The sequence below is a fragment of the Pempheris klunzingeri genome, chromosome 2, assembly GCF_042242105.1.
Source record: "Pempheris klunzingeri isolate RE-2024b chromosome 2, fPemKlu1.hap1, whole genome shotgun sequence".
NCBI lineage: Eukaryota > Metazoa > Chordata > Actinopteri > Acropomatiformes > Pempheridae > Pempheris > Pempheris klunzingeri.
The window spans coordinates 2331318-2349598 of NC_092013.1; the positions used below are offsets into that span (position 1 = coordinate 2331318).

The window sequence follows — 18281 nt, forward strand, 5'->3', positions numbered from 1 at the left end:
CTTTTAAAAGTATCTGCAGAGAGCATTACAGACGGTGGCAATGAATGAATGAATGAATGAATGAAGACCATTAGCAGATGTCAGAAGAAGGTTTTGTAAATCAATACAGCTAAATTAACATGTTTTTAGGCTTTTTATTCAGTGTGTTGAGAGGAGAGAGGAGAGAAAAACACAAAAGTAAAAATCAATTTTCATCTTGAAAAGTAATGAGACACAAATAAAAAAATTTTTAAAAATGGTGGTGAAATACATTATTTAAATGTTTTAAATGTAAACTCAGTCCATCTGTTCTGAACCTGAAAACTGTACTGTACTCTACTGGTACACAGAATAAAAAGATTACACCGTAAACTTTGAGGAATTGTCATCTAAACTAGCATTTCCAGACTTTTAGCCGCTCTGATTCCACTCTTGTAAGAAATAAAGGGTTAAATCAGAGAATTAAACTGAAAAGAAGAAAATACAAGAAAAGACAATATCTTATTATTCTGATGAAAAACAGGGATTCATGTGCATTCAGCATGAACGTATGAAGCCAAACATGAGATGTCCACCTTAAACAGAATTACTTTTTTGACTAATAGCAGAATTCAACTGATGGTAACTGAATGAAAACACTTTTACATCATTACATCAGAGAGAAAAATGGCAAGTTTAAAGCGTAGTTTAAAGAAACGTTATAATCTGGACGACAGTTTGAAATAAAGTCGGATCCAAACAATAACAGCAGTCATCGATAAACTGATTACTTCTTGTTTGGGTCTTGGATCCACAACAGCTCCTACTGAGCGGCTGCTGGTCTTCATGGCTCCACACACACACAAGTCAGAATAATAAACAAGTCAACAACAATTTAAAGTAACACAGAACCAATGAGAAAGAAAAGTCTAACTGAACCAAACCATGACGATTGGAAACAAAGTGGAATAGAGAAAAGGTTGACGTCAGAAAAGCTGACTGTCAAACTAAATATAAACAAAAAGACAATTAAAAAGAACCTAACTGACTAGTTTCTATCCCACGGTCACACTGACCTTCTGTGGTAATATCTTCACCTTTTCAGAGGTGTCAATGTACGGAAACATCCTCTCAGTGAAGGTGTCTGTGAAGGTGTGTATGTGTGTGTTACTGTGAAGGTCTAAGAACGACAGCTTTCCTCTGTTCAAGTCCAGATTCACTCTGATCCTTCGGGGCTTCTTCTGCACTACGAGATAAGTGAGGCACTCTGATGGCGACCATTTCTTGTAACTACCCCCATAGCATCCTATTTTCCAGACTGTAGATGGTAATACTGTCTTCCTCTGCATAGACTCTGCTGACACACCCACAAACCAGTATGTACTGTCTCCAATGTCGACATCCCAGCTGTGAGCCCCTGAGGTGAAGCCCTCAAATCCAAGAACAGTGGGAGCACAATTAAACCTCTCTGGATTATCAGGAAGCTGCTGCTCCTCTCCTTCTCTCACGCTGCTCAGATCTTCAGACAGGATGCATGTTGAATTTACAGTGTTTGGGTCCAGGATCACAGGAGAGTAGGAGACCATGTCCTTCATCTTGTTCCAGATGTTGAAGGTCAGGTTGCCCAGGTGTTTGGCCTCGTCTATCAGAGCTCCTGAGGGCAGCTGTGGATCCTCCAGCAGGAGGCGCTGCTGGACTCTCTCCACTGCAGCCTTGTAGTTGTTCAGGAATGAGACGTCTTCAGCTCTCAGCTCCTCCTCTGTGGCTCTGACTGTGTGTGAAAGAGCTGCTATCTCTCTGCTCAGAGCCTCCATCTTCTCCTTCATCATCTGACTCTTCTGCTGCTCTTCCTCCCTCAGTGCAGCCATCCTCACCTCCTCTTCCTTTTCCAGAAACTGTTGAAGCTTCTTAAACTGCTTCTTAATCTGCCTCTCTGTCTGTCTGGCCTGGACCTTAATGTGTTTTGCTGTTTGATCAAACTTCACTTTAACTTCTTCAAAAACCTCTAACTTCTCCTTTAAGGGCTCCAGAGTTTCCTGAAGTTTCTCTTTGTGTTGTTGTACGGCTTCATCAATTGGTCTGATTCTGTGGTTGGTGTGTTTTTCTGAATCTCTGCAGACGAGACACACCGGCTGCTGATGGTCCAGACAGAAGAGTTTGAGTTTCTCAGAGTGCAGACTGCAGAAAGCCTCTGAAGTCGTTTGGTTTCTGAGTGAAGCTGAAAACGCAGCAAACACAAAGTACAGTCAGCCACGGCTCCCCTCCCTCCTCCTCAGCTCAACAGCAATCAATACATGAAATATCCTTCCACAGGGCTAAAGAGAGCAAGTTCATCAAGGAAGAGAGAAAATGTGAAAATGCTAAAATCTCAGAGTCACAGCTCAGCATCCTCACCTGAGTTTTAACGTTACCCTGCACAAAGCAACTGCTCTCGAGTCTGAAAACTGCAACAGACTCTCGTTTAGTGAGCTAACCGTACATCCAGAGTTGCTAATTTGCCAGACTGAAAACTCAAAGTGAGGCTGTTAGTCAGCGGTTGTGTACATAATGATTGAGACACCATGCTGCGGTGCTGCTTTTCTCATGGTATTATCATAGTTTTGGTACATCCCTGTGCTTAAGACATCCTTTTCTTCATGACTATCCAAGAATGTATCATTCCTGAGGTATAAGACAAAGATAAAAAAAAATACCATCTTAATTTTCTAACCCTTGCTCCAAGAAAATGCTCTTTCTCCTACGTAGACTTCACTACAGTCATGATTGGTTTGCAGGAACAAAACAGAAAGAATGAGCTTTCCAATAAATGCTACCTCCACAGGATTGGAAGGAAAAACTTTTAGTTCCAACAATAAAGTGTGATGTTAAGCTTTGAAGGTAAGACTGTGCAGGATGAGTTCACCTGGTCTCACGTCCTCCGTAAAATAATGAGGATATGATGGGCGAACTGCCGGTGCTCCAAACACTGCTCTAAGTGCTGCTCCAATCGTTGTGGCTGCTCCTGAAACTGAGGACATGTGGTTCATGATGTTGAGCTTCACCAGGTAACACTGACAGATGAAACTGTTGCTATGACGCTGATTACTTTATGCAAAAACATATGTTTCAAGCTATCCTGGTTGGTTGCCTCCAATCTAGGCAGCATACCAATATTAAGGGATAATGTACAGCAGGCCGGTCATTAGTGCAAAAATCAAGGAGTTGCAATAACGGACGCTTGCCGTACATTATCCCACTTATTACACAGCTTTGTGGTAAAGAAATCAACAATTTGATATAAAACACTGATTTAAAAATATTTCAGTCGATTTAAAAATGATTTTATTTAGATTACGATATCAGAACTGTGTCCAAAGTCCGTTATACAGAAATAACAGACTGCAGAATGCTGTAATCAACCAATCAGAATCAATTCAACAAAGCTCACCTGGTCTCACATCCTCGGTAACATAATCAAGATATGATGGGTGACCGGCCGCTGCTCCAATCGGTGTGGCTGCTCCTGAAACTGAGGACCATGTGGTTCATGATGTTGAGCTTTACCAGGTAACACTGACAGATGACTGCTTCAAGCTATCCTGGTTGGTTGCCTCAAATCTAAGCATCAATATTGATTATGCTAATTGGAGTGTCTATTGAATAACAACTGCTTTAATTAACACCAGTAACTTTTAGTCGCCACTTCACGAGCTCACCTTGACTCACGTCCTCGGTAACAAATGAGGGACCTGCTGCTGCTCCAACCTCTGTGGCTGCTTCTGAAACTGAAGGACATGATGTTAGTCTATGCTGGCTAACGTTGATAAATATAATGTCATATCATGTTACTCACTTTAATATCTCATTGTTTCACACCAAGAAGTAAATAAATGGGAATTTAATCAGGTAGCACCATCACGCCTCTGTCCTCTCAAGGAATGATGACATTTGATGAAAATTACAAGATCAGGCCTCCATTTTTACGGTGATTACAATGATCTTCATTACTGAGAGACTCTGTTTGTTTACAGATAAAAGAAAGAGTGACTGACCTTCTGGTTCTGAGATGGAGTCTGACAGACTCTGCACCAGATCCTTCCTGGGTATTTTCTCTAAAATCATCTTGGTTACCTTCAGAGCTCCATCAAGTTTATATGTCTTCACCATCAGATCCACTGTGTCCAGCCCTTCTGCCTTCTCCAGTTTGGACCCTTTGATGGTTTGGTAGCCCTGCAGGATGTCGGGCTGCTGCAGATACCATTTGAACTTCTTGAATTCACTGTCTCTTAATTCCTCCAGAGTGTTCAAAAGGTCCTCTGACGTCATGGTGTCTCCCTACTAAAATCAGACAGAGCCGTAAAACCAGAAGGAAAACATGAACACAAACACATCAGAGCAGCAACAGGAGCTGCAACGAGAGTCAATGGTGGAACGAAGGCCAGATATTTCTGGTGACGTTCACTGTTTGAAGACAGATAAATTGAAGACAGATAAAAAAAACTGTTGGACTTTGGAAAGAACAACAGCCTGTCACACCTCAGCTTGGCTCATGTTCTACACTAATTAGACCCTCTCAGGGAAAAAATCCACACTGGGACACGTTTACTCATTTACAGTCCTGCTTCACTTGTAAATACGTCTCTTAGTGGGTGCACAGGTTTGGATGTGGAGCGAGGTCACTGAAGGGGCCCCCGCTGGAAGATCAGTGTGGGGCTTACTGTAAGTCGCTCAGAGCTGCATTTTGAGTAAATATAAGATTGTAACTTCTGTTTTAAACAGAGTCACTCCTCAGCCTTTCTGCAAAGACACTGAGACTGCAGAGCTGCAGCAGGTCCTGCAAACATCATTTGCTCAGACAGCTTTTTCTGTAAAAGGCTCAAAGTCCTGGAGCTTCCTATCTGATCGGCTGCAATCTGCCGCCAGCTCCAACACTTTAAACAGTTAAAAGACCGACCTCATCCTGGTGAATTCAGCAACAAACCTGTACTCATGTCTAGTTCTGGACTGAAAGGTTTTTAAACTTGTGCTTCATTGTGTTTTGCTGTATCCAGTTTACCTTCTGTTAATCTCATTGTTTCAATCTGTTATTTTCATAAAAGTCCTTGTAAAGACGGGAGCTGCAAGTTACCATCCACTATAAACACTATGAACCTTGCATGGGAGAGCTGTACTGCATCTGTCCCTATCAGATAAACCATGAATGAATAATGGCTCCCCTCCCTGCTCTACTAACTTCTCTGTAATGTACTTTCACTTTGAGTGTTTCTTTAGTCAGACTCACGTTCAGTGTGTGTGGAGACTCAGCAGCTTGAAGCAGGAATTGAGCAGTTTTCCATTTTTCTCTCCTGTAGCTGAACTCACTCAGAGAAAGTTGGTAGTTTGGTCTGAAGGTGAATCTGATCGTCTGCTCTTCAGTCCGTGTGTCTCTCTTTAAACAGGAAGAAACTGTTTCCTGGTTTGTCTCGAAGTCTGGTGAGGGGTGGGGCTTTGATCCTACAGCACCTCCTGCTGACACCATCAGGCTCCAACTCTTCCTCAGTACAATTTTAAAACAAAGTATTCACTCCAATTTACACCCTGAGGTTCTGGTTTCCTCTTGCTGCATTTATTAAAACAATGTAAAACAACTTATTTAAACAGAGAATAAAATGTGATATTTGGTTACATTGATTCACACTTATTGATTGGTTACATGTTCCATCACCTTTGTTAATTGATCAACACTTGTCATCGTATTAAATATCTTTATCAATTCCTACTTCATCTTAATCAATACGTTATATTTACATCATGTGATATCTCAATATTTGATTCCACAATATTCATCTACTTCTCTGATCTTTAACCTCCCAAAACATGAAGAGAAACACATTCATACACAGCTGGAATCATCAGAGTTTACAAATACTTTATGTTTCCAACAGGCAGTTTTTACTGTCCAAGTGTGTTTGCTCCATTTCTAGAACGCCATCGTATTTGTGGGCCACGAATCTTTATCTGCTCTCCATCCCACTTTGGGCCTCCTTGTCGTAACTGAACTGAATGTGAAAGAAGTCAAAATGGGATCATAACTTTTACTTTTCCAGGCATGAACCTGGTCAGTTTATTCCCTGAAAGACTCTCACAGCAGGTTTCCTGTCCTCCTTCTTCTCATTATGGGCATTAACATCAGGTTGTGTGTGTGCGACAGGTGTCTTCCCTTTTCTTCTCCACACAGCGGTTGCTGGTCTTCATGGCTCCACACACACACGTGAAAAGAATTAAAACATGAACAACAATTTAAAATGATACAGTATTATTAATAAAAAGACAAATCCTGAATAGACCAGAGATAAAGATCAGAAAAATGTACACATGAAAAGATCGTCAGTAGAAACAAAAAGTAGATTTTCAAACTAAATAAAGAGAAAATTAAAACAATAGCTGAAACTAAAATATGCGTCTGTGGAATAATGAGAATAATGAGACAGGTGGAGGACAGGTGCAGCTTCATCCTCTTTATCTCTGACTGCTCTGTCCCACTGTCACACTGACCTGCACTGGTAATATCTTCACTGGGAGATTATCCCAAGTGGTAATGATTGGAAACATCCTCTCAGTGAAGGTGTGTGTGAAGGTGTGCATGTGTGTGTTAGTATCAGGATCAGAGAACAACAGCTTTCCTCTGTTCCAGTCCAGATTCACTCTGATCCTCTGAGGATTCTTCTGCACCACGAGATCAGTGGGTAGAGCTGGTGGTGAATGTGCTGAGTATTTACCATTAGAGAGTCCTATTAACCAGTATCCAGACAGTATGACTCCCTTCCTCTGGACAGACTCTGATAACAGACCCAGGAACCAGCTTGTGCTGTCTCCAACCTCAACATCCCAGCTGTGAGTCCCTGAGGTGAAGCCCTCAGATCCCAGAACACTGAAGTAACAATCAAACCTCTCTGGATTATCAGGAAGCTGCTGTTTCTCTCCTCCTCTCACGCTGCTCAGATCTTCAGACAGGATGAGTAGTGGATGTGCAGTGTTTGGGTCCAGGATCACAGGAGAGTAGGAGACCATGTCCTTCATCTTGTTCCAGATGTTGAAGGTCAGGTTGCCCAGGTGTTTGGCCTCGTCTATCAGAGCTCCTGAGGGCAGCTGTGGATCCTCCAGCAGGGGGCGCTGCTGGACTCTCTCCACTGCAGCCTTGTAGTTGTTCAGGAATGAGACGTCTTCAGCTCTCAGCTCCTCCTCTGTGGCTCTGACTGTGTGTGAAAGAGCTGCTATCTCTCTGCTCAGAGCCTCCATCTTCTCCTTCATCATCTGACTCTTCTGCTCCTCTTCCTCCCTCAGTGCAGCCATCCTCACCTCCTCTTCCTCTTCTAGAAACTGGTGAAGCTTCTTAAACTGCTCCTTAATCTGCCTCTCTGTCTGTCTGGCCTGGACCTTAATGTGTTTTGCTGTTTGACCAAACTTCACTTTAACTTGTTCAGAAACCTTTAACTTCTCCTTTAAGGGCTCCAGAGTTTCCTGAAGTTTCTTCTTGTGTTGTCGTGCAGCTTCATCAATTGGTCTGATTGTGTGGTTGGTGTGTTTTTCTGAATCTCTGCAGATGAGACACACCGGCTGCTGATGGTCCAGACAGAAGAGTTTGAGTTTCTCAGAGTGCAGACTGCAGAGAGCCTCTGAAGCTCTCTGATCTCTCTCCAGTAAGAAGGACTCACACAGGTTCTTTAGCACCAGGTTTGAAGGAGGTTCTGACTTTGAAGATCTTCTCTTACAAAATGGACACTCCTGTGTTTGTTTCTCTCTCCACCATCTCTTCAGACAGTCTTTACAGAAGCTGTGGCTACATGACAGAACAACAGGATGTCTGAAGACGTCGTGACAGACCGGACAGCAGAGATCCTCCTCTGATCTGGAAGCCATTTTGTCTGTGAATGAAGCTGAAAACACAGCAGACAGGGATCACAGTCAGCCACAGCTCCCCTCCCTTCTCTGCTAACCACAGTGAAGTTTACTTTCACTTTGACTCCAGTTTTTAGTCAAACTCACATGCAGTGTTTGGAGACTCGGCAGGTTGAAGCAGCAGTGTTGTAGTTTCCACTTTTCTCTCCTGTAGCTGAACTCACTCAGAGAAAGTTGGTAGTTTGGTCTGAAGGTGAATCTGATCGTCTGCTCTTCAGTCCGTGTGTCTCTCTTTAAACAGGAAGAAACTGTTTCCTGGTTTGTCTCAGATGAGTCAGGGGAGGGGTGGAGTCAGACCGGCTCTGCTACATGCTTTTTCTTCACATGTAACACAGGGGTTTGTCTCAGCTTCAGGAAATTGATTCTTTGCTGGAAAAGCAGACTTCAGGTGTGTGCCAGATGTGGCAGATCACTTATGTTTATATTCAAAAATAGTCAATAGGTTGAATGTATTCAATATATAAGTTCATGAAATTTCAATAACATCATTGAACATTGAGGGAAAGGGGTTACATCGTTGGAGAGGAGTAGTGTCTGCCTGAAGGGGTGCCATGATATTGGTTGCATGCAATAATGTATGTAAGTAGTAATAAATAGTATTCATTATATTCTAAGTGTACCATGGACTATTTTAGATGAAGGGTACCATGGATCATGGACTCTTTCCCGATTCTGTTTGTGATCCATGGACAGGATCTCAAGGTAGAGCTGTGGTAAAGACAGCGTCCGTTCTACCTTTTGCAGATGATGTGGTCCTGTTGGCTTCTCCAGACCGTGACCTCCAGTGGGCAGTGGGGCGGTCTGCAGCCCAGTGTGAAGCAGTTGGTGCCACAAATGAGGGAGTTAAGTATCTCGGCGTCTTGTTCAAAGTGAGGGTGAGGGGAGTAGGAGATGGGACAGATGGATTAGTGCGGTGTCAGCAGTAATACAGGCAGTGTACCAGACCATTGTGGTGGAGTCTCTGTTTACCAGTGGATGTACATTCCAAACCTCACCTGTGATCATGAGCTCTGGGTAATGAGACTGCGGACACGATCGGCTGAAATGAGTTTCCTTTGCAGGGTGTCTGGGCTCAGCCTGTGAGATAGGGTGAGGAGCTTGAACATCTAGAGGGAGCTCAGAGTGGAGCTGCTGCTCCTTCATGTAGAAAGGAGCCAGTTCAGGTGGATCGGGCATTCGTCCTCCAGGTGCGTCCAACTGGACTGATTCCCATGATTACCGGCCCTCAGGTAGCCCGGACCTCTGTGGTGCTTAAGTGCTTTGAGAGGTTGGACTGAGACTTCATCACCTGCTCACTGATTCTGGACCTGCTACAGTTTGCAGATCCACAGACAAAGCCATAAAACCCAATCTTCCTCTTCAGACTTGTCGTGAAGCGTGAGGAGCCTTGGTTCAACTCCACCCTGTGCACCCGGATCTTCAGCTTCCTGATGAACAGACCCCAAGCGGTTGGCAGACACACCTCATCCCTCCTCACCATCACTCCAAACATGTGTCCTGAGCTCCCGCTGTCCTCCCTATGCACTTTACTGTGTGGCCGCGTTGGACCACGATCACCAAGTCTGCCGATAACGCAGTTGTTGTGGGCCTGATGTTCAATAACGAGGAGAAGGCCCGGACACCTGGATAACTAGTGCCAGAAGGAGCTCATGGTGAACTTTGGGAAGAAGCAAGACAGGAACTTCCATCCTCTCAGGATCAACAGGGCCCCAGTGGAAAGGGTGGACAGCTTCAGATACCTTGTTGTCTGTATCACAGAGGAGTCATCTAAAAACTCCACAGGGGGTCATTAAAAACCTTCCAGGTTCGAAGTCTTTCAAAGCGCCAAAAACCAAAGAGTTAATATTCCAAATAGGCACCGGGAGAATTCAGAGTTCAGCACAGTAGAGGTTTATTGTCGACAGAAAGCCCCGAGACCTGAACAAGACTAAATCCTGGACAGTTCTGACGAAACAATGCAAAGGTCTCTTCTTTTATAGCCCCAAATCAGCAGAATGATCTCATCTGCCAGCCCTCCAGCATCTGCACACAGCCATCTAGAATATACCAGACTTTACCAGGAGGAGTTTGTCCCTCTGGCCTTAATGTGACCTGATCACTTTGTCCTATCTGGGAATTATTACTGAGCACTTATTATTTCTATTGATCCTACAGCACCTCCTGCTGACACCATCAGGCTCCAACTCTTCCTCAGTACATTTTTAAAACAAAGTATTCACTCCAGTTTACACCCTGAGGTTCTGGTTTCCTCTTGCTGCATTTATTAAAACAAAGTGAAAAACAACGTATTTAAACAGAGAATAAAATGTGATATTTGGTTACATTGATTCATACTTATTGATTGTTGATGTTCCATCAACTTCGTTAGCTGAATAGCTGAAACTAAAATATGCGTCTGTGGAATAATGAGAATAATGAGACAGGTGGAGGACAGGTGCAGCTTCATCCTCTTTATCTCTGACTGCTCTGTCCCACTGTCACACTGACCTGCACTGGTAATATCTTCACTGGGAGATTATCCCAAGTGGTAATGATTGGAAACATCCTCTGAGTGAAGGTGTGTGTGAAGGTGTGTATGTGTGTGTTAGTATCAGGATCAGAGAACGACAGCTTTCCTCTGTTCCAGTCCAGATTCACTCTGATCCTCTGAGGCTTCTTCTGCACTACGAGATCAGTGGGTAGAGCTGGTGCTGACCGTGCTGAGTATTTACCATCATGGAATCTTATTCTCCAGGATCCAGACTGTATGTCTCCCTTCCTCTGGACAGACTCTGCTAACAGACCCAGTAACCAGTTTGTGTTGTCTCCAACCTCGACATCCCAGCTGTGAGTCCCTGAGGTGAAGCCCTCAGATCCCAGAACACGTTTAAAACAATCAAACCTCTCTGGATTATCAGGAAGCTGCTGTTTCCCTCCTCCTCTCAGGCTGCTCAGGTCTTCAGACAGGATGAGTTCTGGATGTGCAGTGTTTGGGTCCAGGATCACAGGAGAGTAGGAGACCATGTCCTTCATCTTGTTCCAGATGTTGAAGGTCAGGTTGCCCAGGTGTTTGGCCTCGTCTATCAGAGCTCCTGAGGGCAGCTGTGGATCCTCCAGCAGGAGGCGCTGCTGGACTCTCTCCACTGCAGCCTTGTAGTTGTTCAGGAATGAGACGTCTTCAGCTCTCAGCTCCTCCTCTGTGGCTCTGACTGTGTGTGAAAGAGCTGCTATCTCTCTGCTCAGAGCCTCCATCTTCTCCTTCATCATCTGACTCTTCTGCTGCTCTTCCTCCCTCAGTGCAGCCATCCTCACCTCCTCTTCCTCTTGTAGAAACTGGTGAAGCTTCTTAAACTGCTCCTTAATCTGCCTCTCTGTCTGTCGGGCCTGGACCTTAATGTGTTTTGCTGTTTGATCAAACTTCACTTTAACTTGTTCAGAAACCTTTAACTTCTTCTTTAAGGGCTCCAGAGTTTCCTGAAGTTTCTTCTTGTGTTGTCGTGCAGCTTCATCAATTGTTCTGAATATGTGGTTGGTGTGTTTTTCTGAATCTGTGCAGATGAGACACACCAGCTGCTGATGGTCCACACAGAAGAATTTGAGTTTCTCAGAGTGCAGACTGCAGAGAGCCTCTGAAGTCGCTTGGTTTCTGAGTGAAGCTGAAAACGCAGCAAACACAAAGAACAGTCAGCCACAGCTCCCCTCCCTCCTCCTCAGCTCAACAACAATCAATACATGAAACATTCTTCCACAGGGCTAAAGAGAGTCACAGCCTCTGAGCCGTATGAGCAAGAACTATGAACTAAAAATAACAGGGCTGCTTTTTTTCTTTGTTGCTTAAATGATTGTGGCATTTAACAGAGTTGCTAATTTGCCAGACTGAAAACTCAAAGTGATGCTGTTAGTCAGCGGTTGTGTACAGAACAAATGAGACACCGTGCTGCGGTGGCTGCTGATCCAGCACACAGCTAGTTAAAACCTCCTTTGAGCCTGCATGATACATTAAATACATTCAAATATGAATTAATATGCAATATGGCAGATGACCATCCTGTCATGTCCGAGTTCTTAGTTGCCACGGCCACAGAAAAGCGCATGCTTCTAGGGGTAGAGTTACTGAAAGGCTGTGTGTTGTGTTTGCTGCCACAGAAAAGTTTATGTAAGGTTTCTACGCCGTTTTGTAGTCTTCACAGCAGAGTTGGTCGACACTATGAAGCTAGCATTGGTTAGCAGCTACTGGTCAAGCTAAAGTCTTTTAAGGTTGCCTAAAACTGGAGGTCTCCCAAATAATTGTTTTGCCATGGCAGTACTGCTCTAAGACACCTGAGAGATGCACCTCCTCAGACTGTCTCAGTGCTGCTGAGTGTACTGTGAAATCTAACATGGAGCAGAAGGTTTTGTCAGTGCGCCAGTTTTCATCTATCAGCTGTGGCATTCAGGCAGCCTCTCACTGCAGATTCAGACTGTGCACAAGTAACTACTAAAGCTCCAAAAGTGTTTATCACTGTGGATATGCAAACATGCACGTTCGTAGAGAAAACAGGATTTAAGCATGTGGTGACAGTTAAAGCTTTTGTGATAAATATCATATTGTGAACTTTTTCTCATGGTATTATCATAGTTTTGGTACATCCCTGTGCTTAAGACATCCTTTTCTTCATGTTTATCCAAGAATGTATCATTCCTGAGGTATAAGACAAAGCTAAAAAATACCATCTTAATTTTCTAACCCTTGCTCCAAGAAAATGCTTCTTCTCCTACGTAGACTTCACTACAGTCATGATTGGTTTGCAGGAACAAAACAGAAAGAATGAGCTTTCCAATAAATGCTACCTCCACAGGATTGGAAGGAAAAACTTTTAGTTCCAACAATAAAGTGTGATGTTAAGCTTTGAAGGTAAGACTGTGCAGGATGAGTTCACCTGGTCTCACGTCCTCCGTAAAATGATGAGGATATGATGGGCGAACTGCCGGTGCTCCAAACACTGCTCTAAGTGCTGCTCCAATCGGTGTGGCTGCTCCTGAAACTGAGGACCATGTGGTTCATGATGTTGAGCTTCACCAGGTAACACTGACAGATGAAACTGTTGCTATGACGCTGATTACTTTATGCAAAAACATATGTTTCAAGTTATCCTTGTTGGTTGCCTCCAATCTAGGCAGCATACCAATATTAAGGGATAATGTACAGCAGGCCGGTCATTAGTGCAAAAATCAAGGAGTTGCAATAACGGACGCTTGCCGTACATTATCCCACTTATTACACAGCTTTGTGGTAAAGAAATCAACAATTTGATATAAAACACTGATTTAAAAATATTTCAGTTGATTTAAAAATTATTTTATTTAGATTACGATATCAGAACTGTGTCCAAAGTCCGTGATACAGAAATAACAGACTGCAGAGTGCTGTAATCAACCAATCAGAATCAATTCAGCAAAGCTCACCTGGTCTCACATCCTTGGTAACATAATCAGGATATGATGGGTGACCGGCCGCTGCTCCAATCGTTGTGGCTGCTCCTGAAACTGAGGACCATGTGGTTCATGATGTTGAGCTTCACCAGGTAACTATTGAATAACAACTGCTTTAATTAACACCAGTAACTTTTAGTCGCCACTTCACGAGCTCACCTGGACTCACGTCCTCGGTAAGAAATGAGGGACCTGCTGCTGCTCCAACCTCTGTGGCTGCTTCTGAAACTGAAGGCCATGATGTTAGTCTATGCTGGCTAACGTTGATAAATATAATGTCATTAGATTTCCATTATTGATCCCCCATAGGGGGAAATTCACAAGCTGCTGTAACTGGCTGCCACTGTCACGGCACCATCTTGAATTTCAATACCATGTCATATCATATTACTCACTTTAATATCTCATTGTCTCACACCAAGAAGTAAATAAAAGGGAATTTAATCAGGTAGCACCATCACGCCTCTGTCCTCTCAAAGAATGATGACATTTGATGAAAATTACAAGATCAGGCCTCCATTTTTACGGTGATTACAATGATCTTCATTACTGAGAGACTCTGTTTGTTTACAGATAAAAGAAAGAGTGACTGACCTTCTGGTTCTGAGATGGAGTCTGACAGACTCTGCACCAGATCCTTCCTGGGTATTTTCTCTAAAATCATCTTGGTTACCTCCAGAGCTCCATCAAGTTTATATGTCTTCACCATCAGATCCACTGTGTCCAGCCCTTCTGCCTTCTCCAGTTTGGACCCTTTGATGGTTTGGTAGCCCTGCAGGATGTCAGACTGCTGCAGATACCATTTGAACTTCTTAAATTCACTGTCTCTTAATTCCTCCAGAGTGTTCAAAAGGTCCTCTGACGTCATGGTGTCTCCCTACTAAAATCAGACAGAGCCGAAAAACCAGAAGGAAAACATGAACACAAACACATCAGAGCAGCAACAGGAGCTGCAACGAGAGTCAATGGTGGAACAAAGGACAGATATTTCTGGTGATGTTCACTGTTTTTAGGTTTTTAAGTAATCAAGCGAAAGACAGTGAAAAAAAATATGAATCTACTAATTGAAGACAGATAAAAAAAACTGTTGGACTTTGGAAAGAACAACAGCCTGTCACACCTCAGCTTGGCTCATGTTCTGCACTAATTAGACCCTCTCAGGGAAAAAATCCACACTGGGACACGTTTACTCATTTACAGTCCTGCTTCACTTGTAAGTACGTCTCTTAGTGGGTGCACAGGTTTAGATGTCGAGCGAGGTCACTGAAGGGGCCCCCGCTGGATGCTGAGTGTGGGACTTACTGTAAGTCGCTCAGAGCTGCATTTTGAGTAAATATAAGATTGTAACTTCTGTTTTAAACGGAGTCACTCCTCAGCCTTTCTGCAAAGACACTGAGACTGCAGAGCTGCAGCAGGTCCTGCAAACATCATTTGCTCAGACAGCTTTTTCTGTAAAAGGCTCAAAGTCCTGGAGCTTCCTATCTGATCGGCTGCAATCTGCCGCCAGCTCCAACACTTTAAACAGTTAAAAGACCGACCTCATCCTGGTGAATTCAGCAACAAACCTGTACTCATGTCTAGTTCTGGACTGAAAGGTTTTTAAACTTGTGCTTCATTGTGTTTTGCTGTATCCAGTTTACCTTCTGTTAATCTCATTGTTTCAATCTGTTATTTTCATAAAAGTCCTTGTAAAGACGGGAGCTGCAAGTTACCATCCACTATAAACACTATGATCCTTGCATGGGAGAGCTGTACTGCATCTGTCCCTATCAGATAAACCATGAATGAATAATGGCTCCCCTCCCTGCTCTACTAACTTCTCTGGAATGTACTTTCACTTTGAGTGTTTCTTTAGTCAGACTCACGTTCAGTGTGTGTGGAGACTCAGCAGCTTGAAGCAGGAATTGAGCAGTTTTCCATTTTTCTCTCCTGTAGCTGAACTCACTCAGAGAAAGTTGGTAGTTTGGTCTGAAGGTGAATCTGATCGTCTACTCTTCAGTCCGTGTGTCTCTCTTTAAACAGGAAGAAACTGTTTCCTGGTTTGTCTCGAAGTCTGGTGAGGGGTGGGGCTTTGATCCTACAGCACCTCCTGCTGACATCATCAGGCTCCAACTCTTCCTCAGTACAATTTTAAAACAAAGTATTCACTCCAATTCACACCCTGAGGTTCTGGTTTCTTCTTGCTGCATTAATAAAACAATGTAAAACAACTTATTTAAACAGAGAATAAAATGTGATATTTGGTTACACTGATTCACACTTATTGATTGATTACATGTTCCATCACCTTTGTTAATTGATCAACGCTCCTATTATCATATTAAATATCTTTATCAATTCCTACTTCATCTTAATCAATACTTAAACAGTACTTTATGTTTACATCATGATATCTCAATATTTGATTCCACAATATTCATCTACTTCTCTGATCTTTAACCTCCCAAAACATGAAGAGAAACACATTCATACACAGCTGTAATCATCAGAGTTTAGAAATACTTTATGTTTCCAACAGGCAGTTTTTACTGTCAAAGTGGGTTTGCTCCATTTCTGGAACGCCATCGTATTTATGGTCCACAAATCTTTATCTCCTCTCCATCCCATTTTTGGGCCACATTAAAAACCTTCCAGGTTTGAAGTCTTTCAAAGTGTCAAAAACCAAAGAGTCAGTCGTCCAAATAGGCAGCGGGAGACTTCAAAGTTCAGAGCAGTAGAGGTTTACTGTCGACAAAAATCCACAAGACCTGAACAAGACTAAATCCTGGACAGTTCTTACGAAACAATGCAAAGGTGATCTCACCCCCCCCCCCCAGCATCTGCACCCAGCCAATTAGAATACCCCACACTTTACCAGGAGGAGTTTGTCCCTCTGGCCTTAATTTGACCTGATCACTTTGTTCCACCTGGGGACTTATCATTTATCATCAGCACCTCCTGCTGACAGCATTAGGTTCCAACTCTTCCTCAATACATTTATTAAAAACAAAGTCCATTTTACATCATGAGGTTTTGGTTTCCTCTTGCTGTGTTTTTTTAAAAACAAAGTGTAAAACAACATATTTAAACAGATTATAAAATAATGCAGCCACTAGGGGGGCACACGTCAGTGTCTTCCTTGTGCCGGTCCCAAGCCCGGAAAAACGCACAGGGTAGCGTCAGGAAGGGCATCCGGCGTAAAAACTGTGCCAAACTTAACATGGGAATCAATTCTTTGACTTCCATACCGGATTGGTCGAGGCCTGGGTTAACAACGACCACCATCAGTGCTGTTAACCTACAGGGCGCTGCTGGAAATTGGACTACTGTGGGTCAAAGAAGGAGAGGAGGAAGGCATGTCCGTAGGCAGAGAGAGAAGAGGAAAGGCAAGAGTCTAGGACTGAGAGTAGGGACTTTGAATGTTGGGACTGTGACAGGAAAAGCTAGAGAGTTGGTTGACATGATGCAAAGGAGGAAGGTGGACATACTGTGTGTTCAGGATGTTCCTACAACACTGGATGGGGTCATTGAGCTAAGCATCCGGATTGACCTCCGCATCCAGGCCCGCAGACGAGAGAGGCATCAGGGGGCCTCCCACTGTCAGATGTCAGTCCTTTCCAGAAAAGACCAAGGCTCACCAGTAACCAGGGGGCGCTACCTCCCCACAACCAACGACCTCTACTCCAAGCTCGGCTACTCCTTCCTGACGGCCCTCACACACTGGCGACCTTATTAGACTCTGGTACTGACGCCTACATCATCGACAAGACGTTGGCTCAACAGCTGGGGCTCGGGAGGGTTCCTCTGCTTCATCCAGTTACCTTGCGGCCGCTAGATGGTTACATACTGGGCACCGGCACATATCAGACCACCCCGGTTCCCATGCTCCTGTCTGGTAATCACCACGAGACAATCCAGTTTCATATGTTGGACTCTCCTTGCTTGCTGCTCATCCTGGGCTACCCATGGCTCCGCTGGTATAACCCCCACATTACCTGGGAGACTGCCCCAGAAAGAAAGGCCATGGAGACCTACATCAATGACTTTGGCTGCAGGCATCATACGCCGCTCGTCATCTCCTGCTGGGGCAGGCTTTTTCTTAGTAGACAAGAAAGACAAGTCTTTGAGACCCTGCATAGACTTTAGGGGGCTGAATGACATCACCATTAAGAACTGCTTCAGGGGGCCATGATCTTCACTAAGCTTGACCTATGCAATGCCTACCACCTAGTCCGCATCAGAGAAGGCAATGAGTGGAAGACGGCCTTCAACACTCCCGCGGGGCATTGCGAATACCTCGTAATGCCCTTTGGCCTAACCAATGCCCCTGCTGTCTTCCAGGCACTGGTCAATGACGTGTTCAGAGACATGCTCAACCGCTTTGTTTTCGTCTACCTTATCTTCTCCAAGACCCAGGAGGAGCATGTCCACCACGTCCAGTCTGTGCTCCAGCGTCTCCTCGAGAACTCCCTGTTCGTCAAAGCTGAGAAGTGTGAGTTCCATGTCTCTTCCGTCTCGTTCCTGGGGTACATCGTGGCTTAAGGAAGCATCCAGATGGACCCAGCAAAGGTCTCCGCAGTCACCTCCTGGCCTGTTCCTGATTCCCACAAACAAATGCAACATTTCCTGGGATTTACCAACTTCTATCGTTGCTTCATCCGCAACTACAGCTCTGTGGCCGCTCCACTCACTGCCCTCACCAGCTCCAAGATACCAGTGGTCCCCTGCTGCCGATGAAGCATTCCAGACCCTGAAGTCCAGGTTTACTTTAGCGCCCATCCTCCAGATGCCTAACCCTAACTCTAACCCTAACCCTGCGCCTTCTTCTCTCAGCGCCTGTCACTCACTGAAAGAAACTATGACATTGGGAACAGGGAGCTGCTGGCAGTGAAGATGGCCATGGAGGAGTGGCGGCATTGGTTGGAGGGCACCAAAGAACCCTTCTTGGAGACAAGAATCTTGAATACATCCACACT

At 44.2% G+C, this 18281-nt stretch overlaps 3 protein-coding genes across 3 annotated transcripts; all 3 read right to left on the reverse strand.

Annotated features, from left to right (window-relative positions):
- Positions 1-137: 137 nt before the first annotated feature.
- LOC139213155 (E3 ubiquitin-protein ligase TRIM39-like) lies at positions 138-6334 on the reverse strand. The gene is made up of 6 exons (XM_070843796.1): positions 5219-6334; positions 3990-4275; positions 3654-3722; positions 3386-3466; positions 2861-2965; positions 138-2176 (listed from the first exon to the last, which is right to left on the reverse strand). Exons 2-6 carry the CDS (start codon positions 4261-4263, stop codon positions 1014-1016), a joined length of 1692 nt encoding a protein of 563 aa, XP_070699897.1. The 5' UTR covers positions 4264-4275; positions 5219-6334; the 3' UTR covers positions 138-1013.
- A 17-nt stretch (positions 6335-6351) lies between these two features.
- Positions 6352-8031, reverse strand: LOC139213167 (nuclear factor 7, ovary-like). The gene is made up of 2 exons (XM_070843807.1): positions 7963-8031; positions 6352-7853 (listed from the first exon to the last, which is right to left on the reverse strand). The coding sequence occupies exon 2, from the start codon at positions 7834-7836 to the stop codon at positions 6436-6438; it is 1401 nt and encodes a 466-aa protein (XP_070699908.1). The 5' UTR covers positions 7837-7853; positions 7963-8031; the 3' UTR covers positions 6352-6435.
- A 2162-nt stretch (positions 8032-10193) lies between these two features.
- On the reverse strand, positions 10194-15310 carry LOC139213146 (E3 ubiquitin-protein ligase TRIM39-like). Its single transcript, XM_070843784.1, has 6 exons — positions 15192-15310; positions 13921-14206; positions 13486-13554; positions 13300-13380; positions 12774-12878; positions 10194-11510 (listed from the first exon to the last, which is right to left on the reverse strand). Exons 2-6 carry the CDS (start codon positions 14192-14194, stop codon positions 10327-10329), a joined length of 1713 nt encoding a protein of 570 aa, XP_070699885.1. The 5' UTR covers positions 14195-14206; positions 15192-15310; the 3' UTR covers positions 10194-10326.
- Between the last annotated feature and the right edge of the window lie 2971 nt (positions 15311-18281).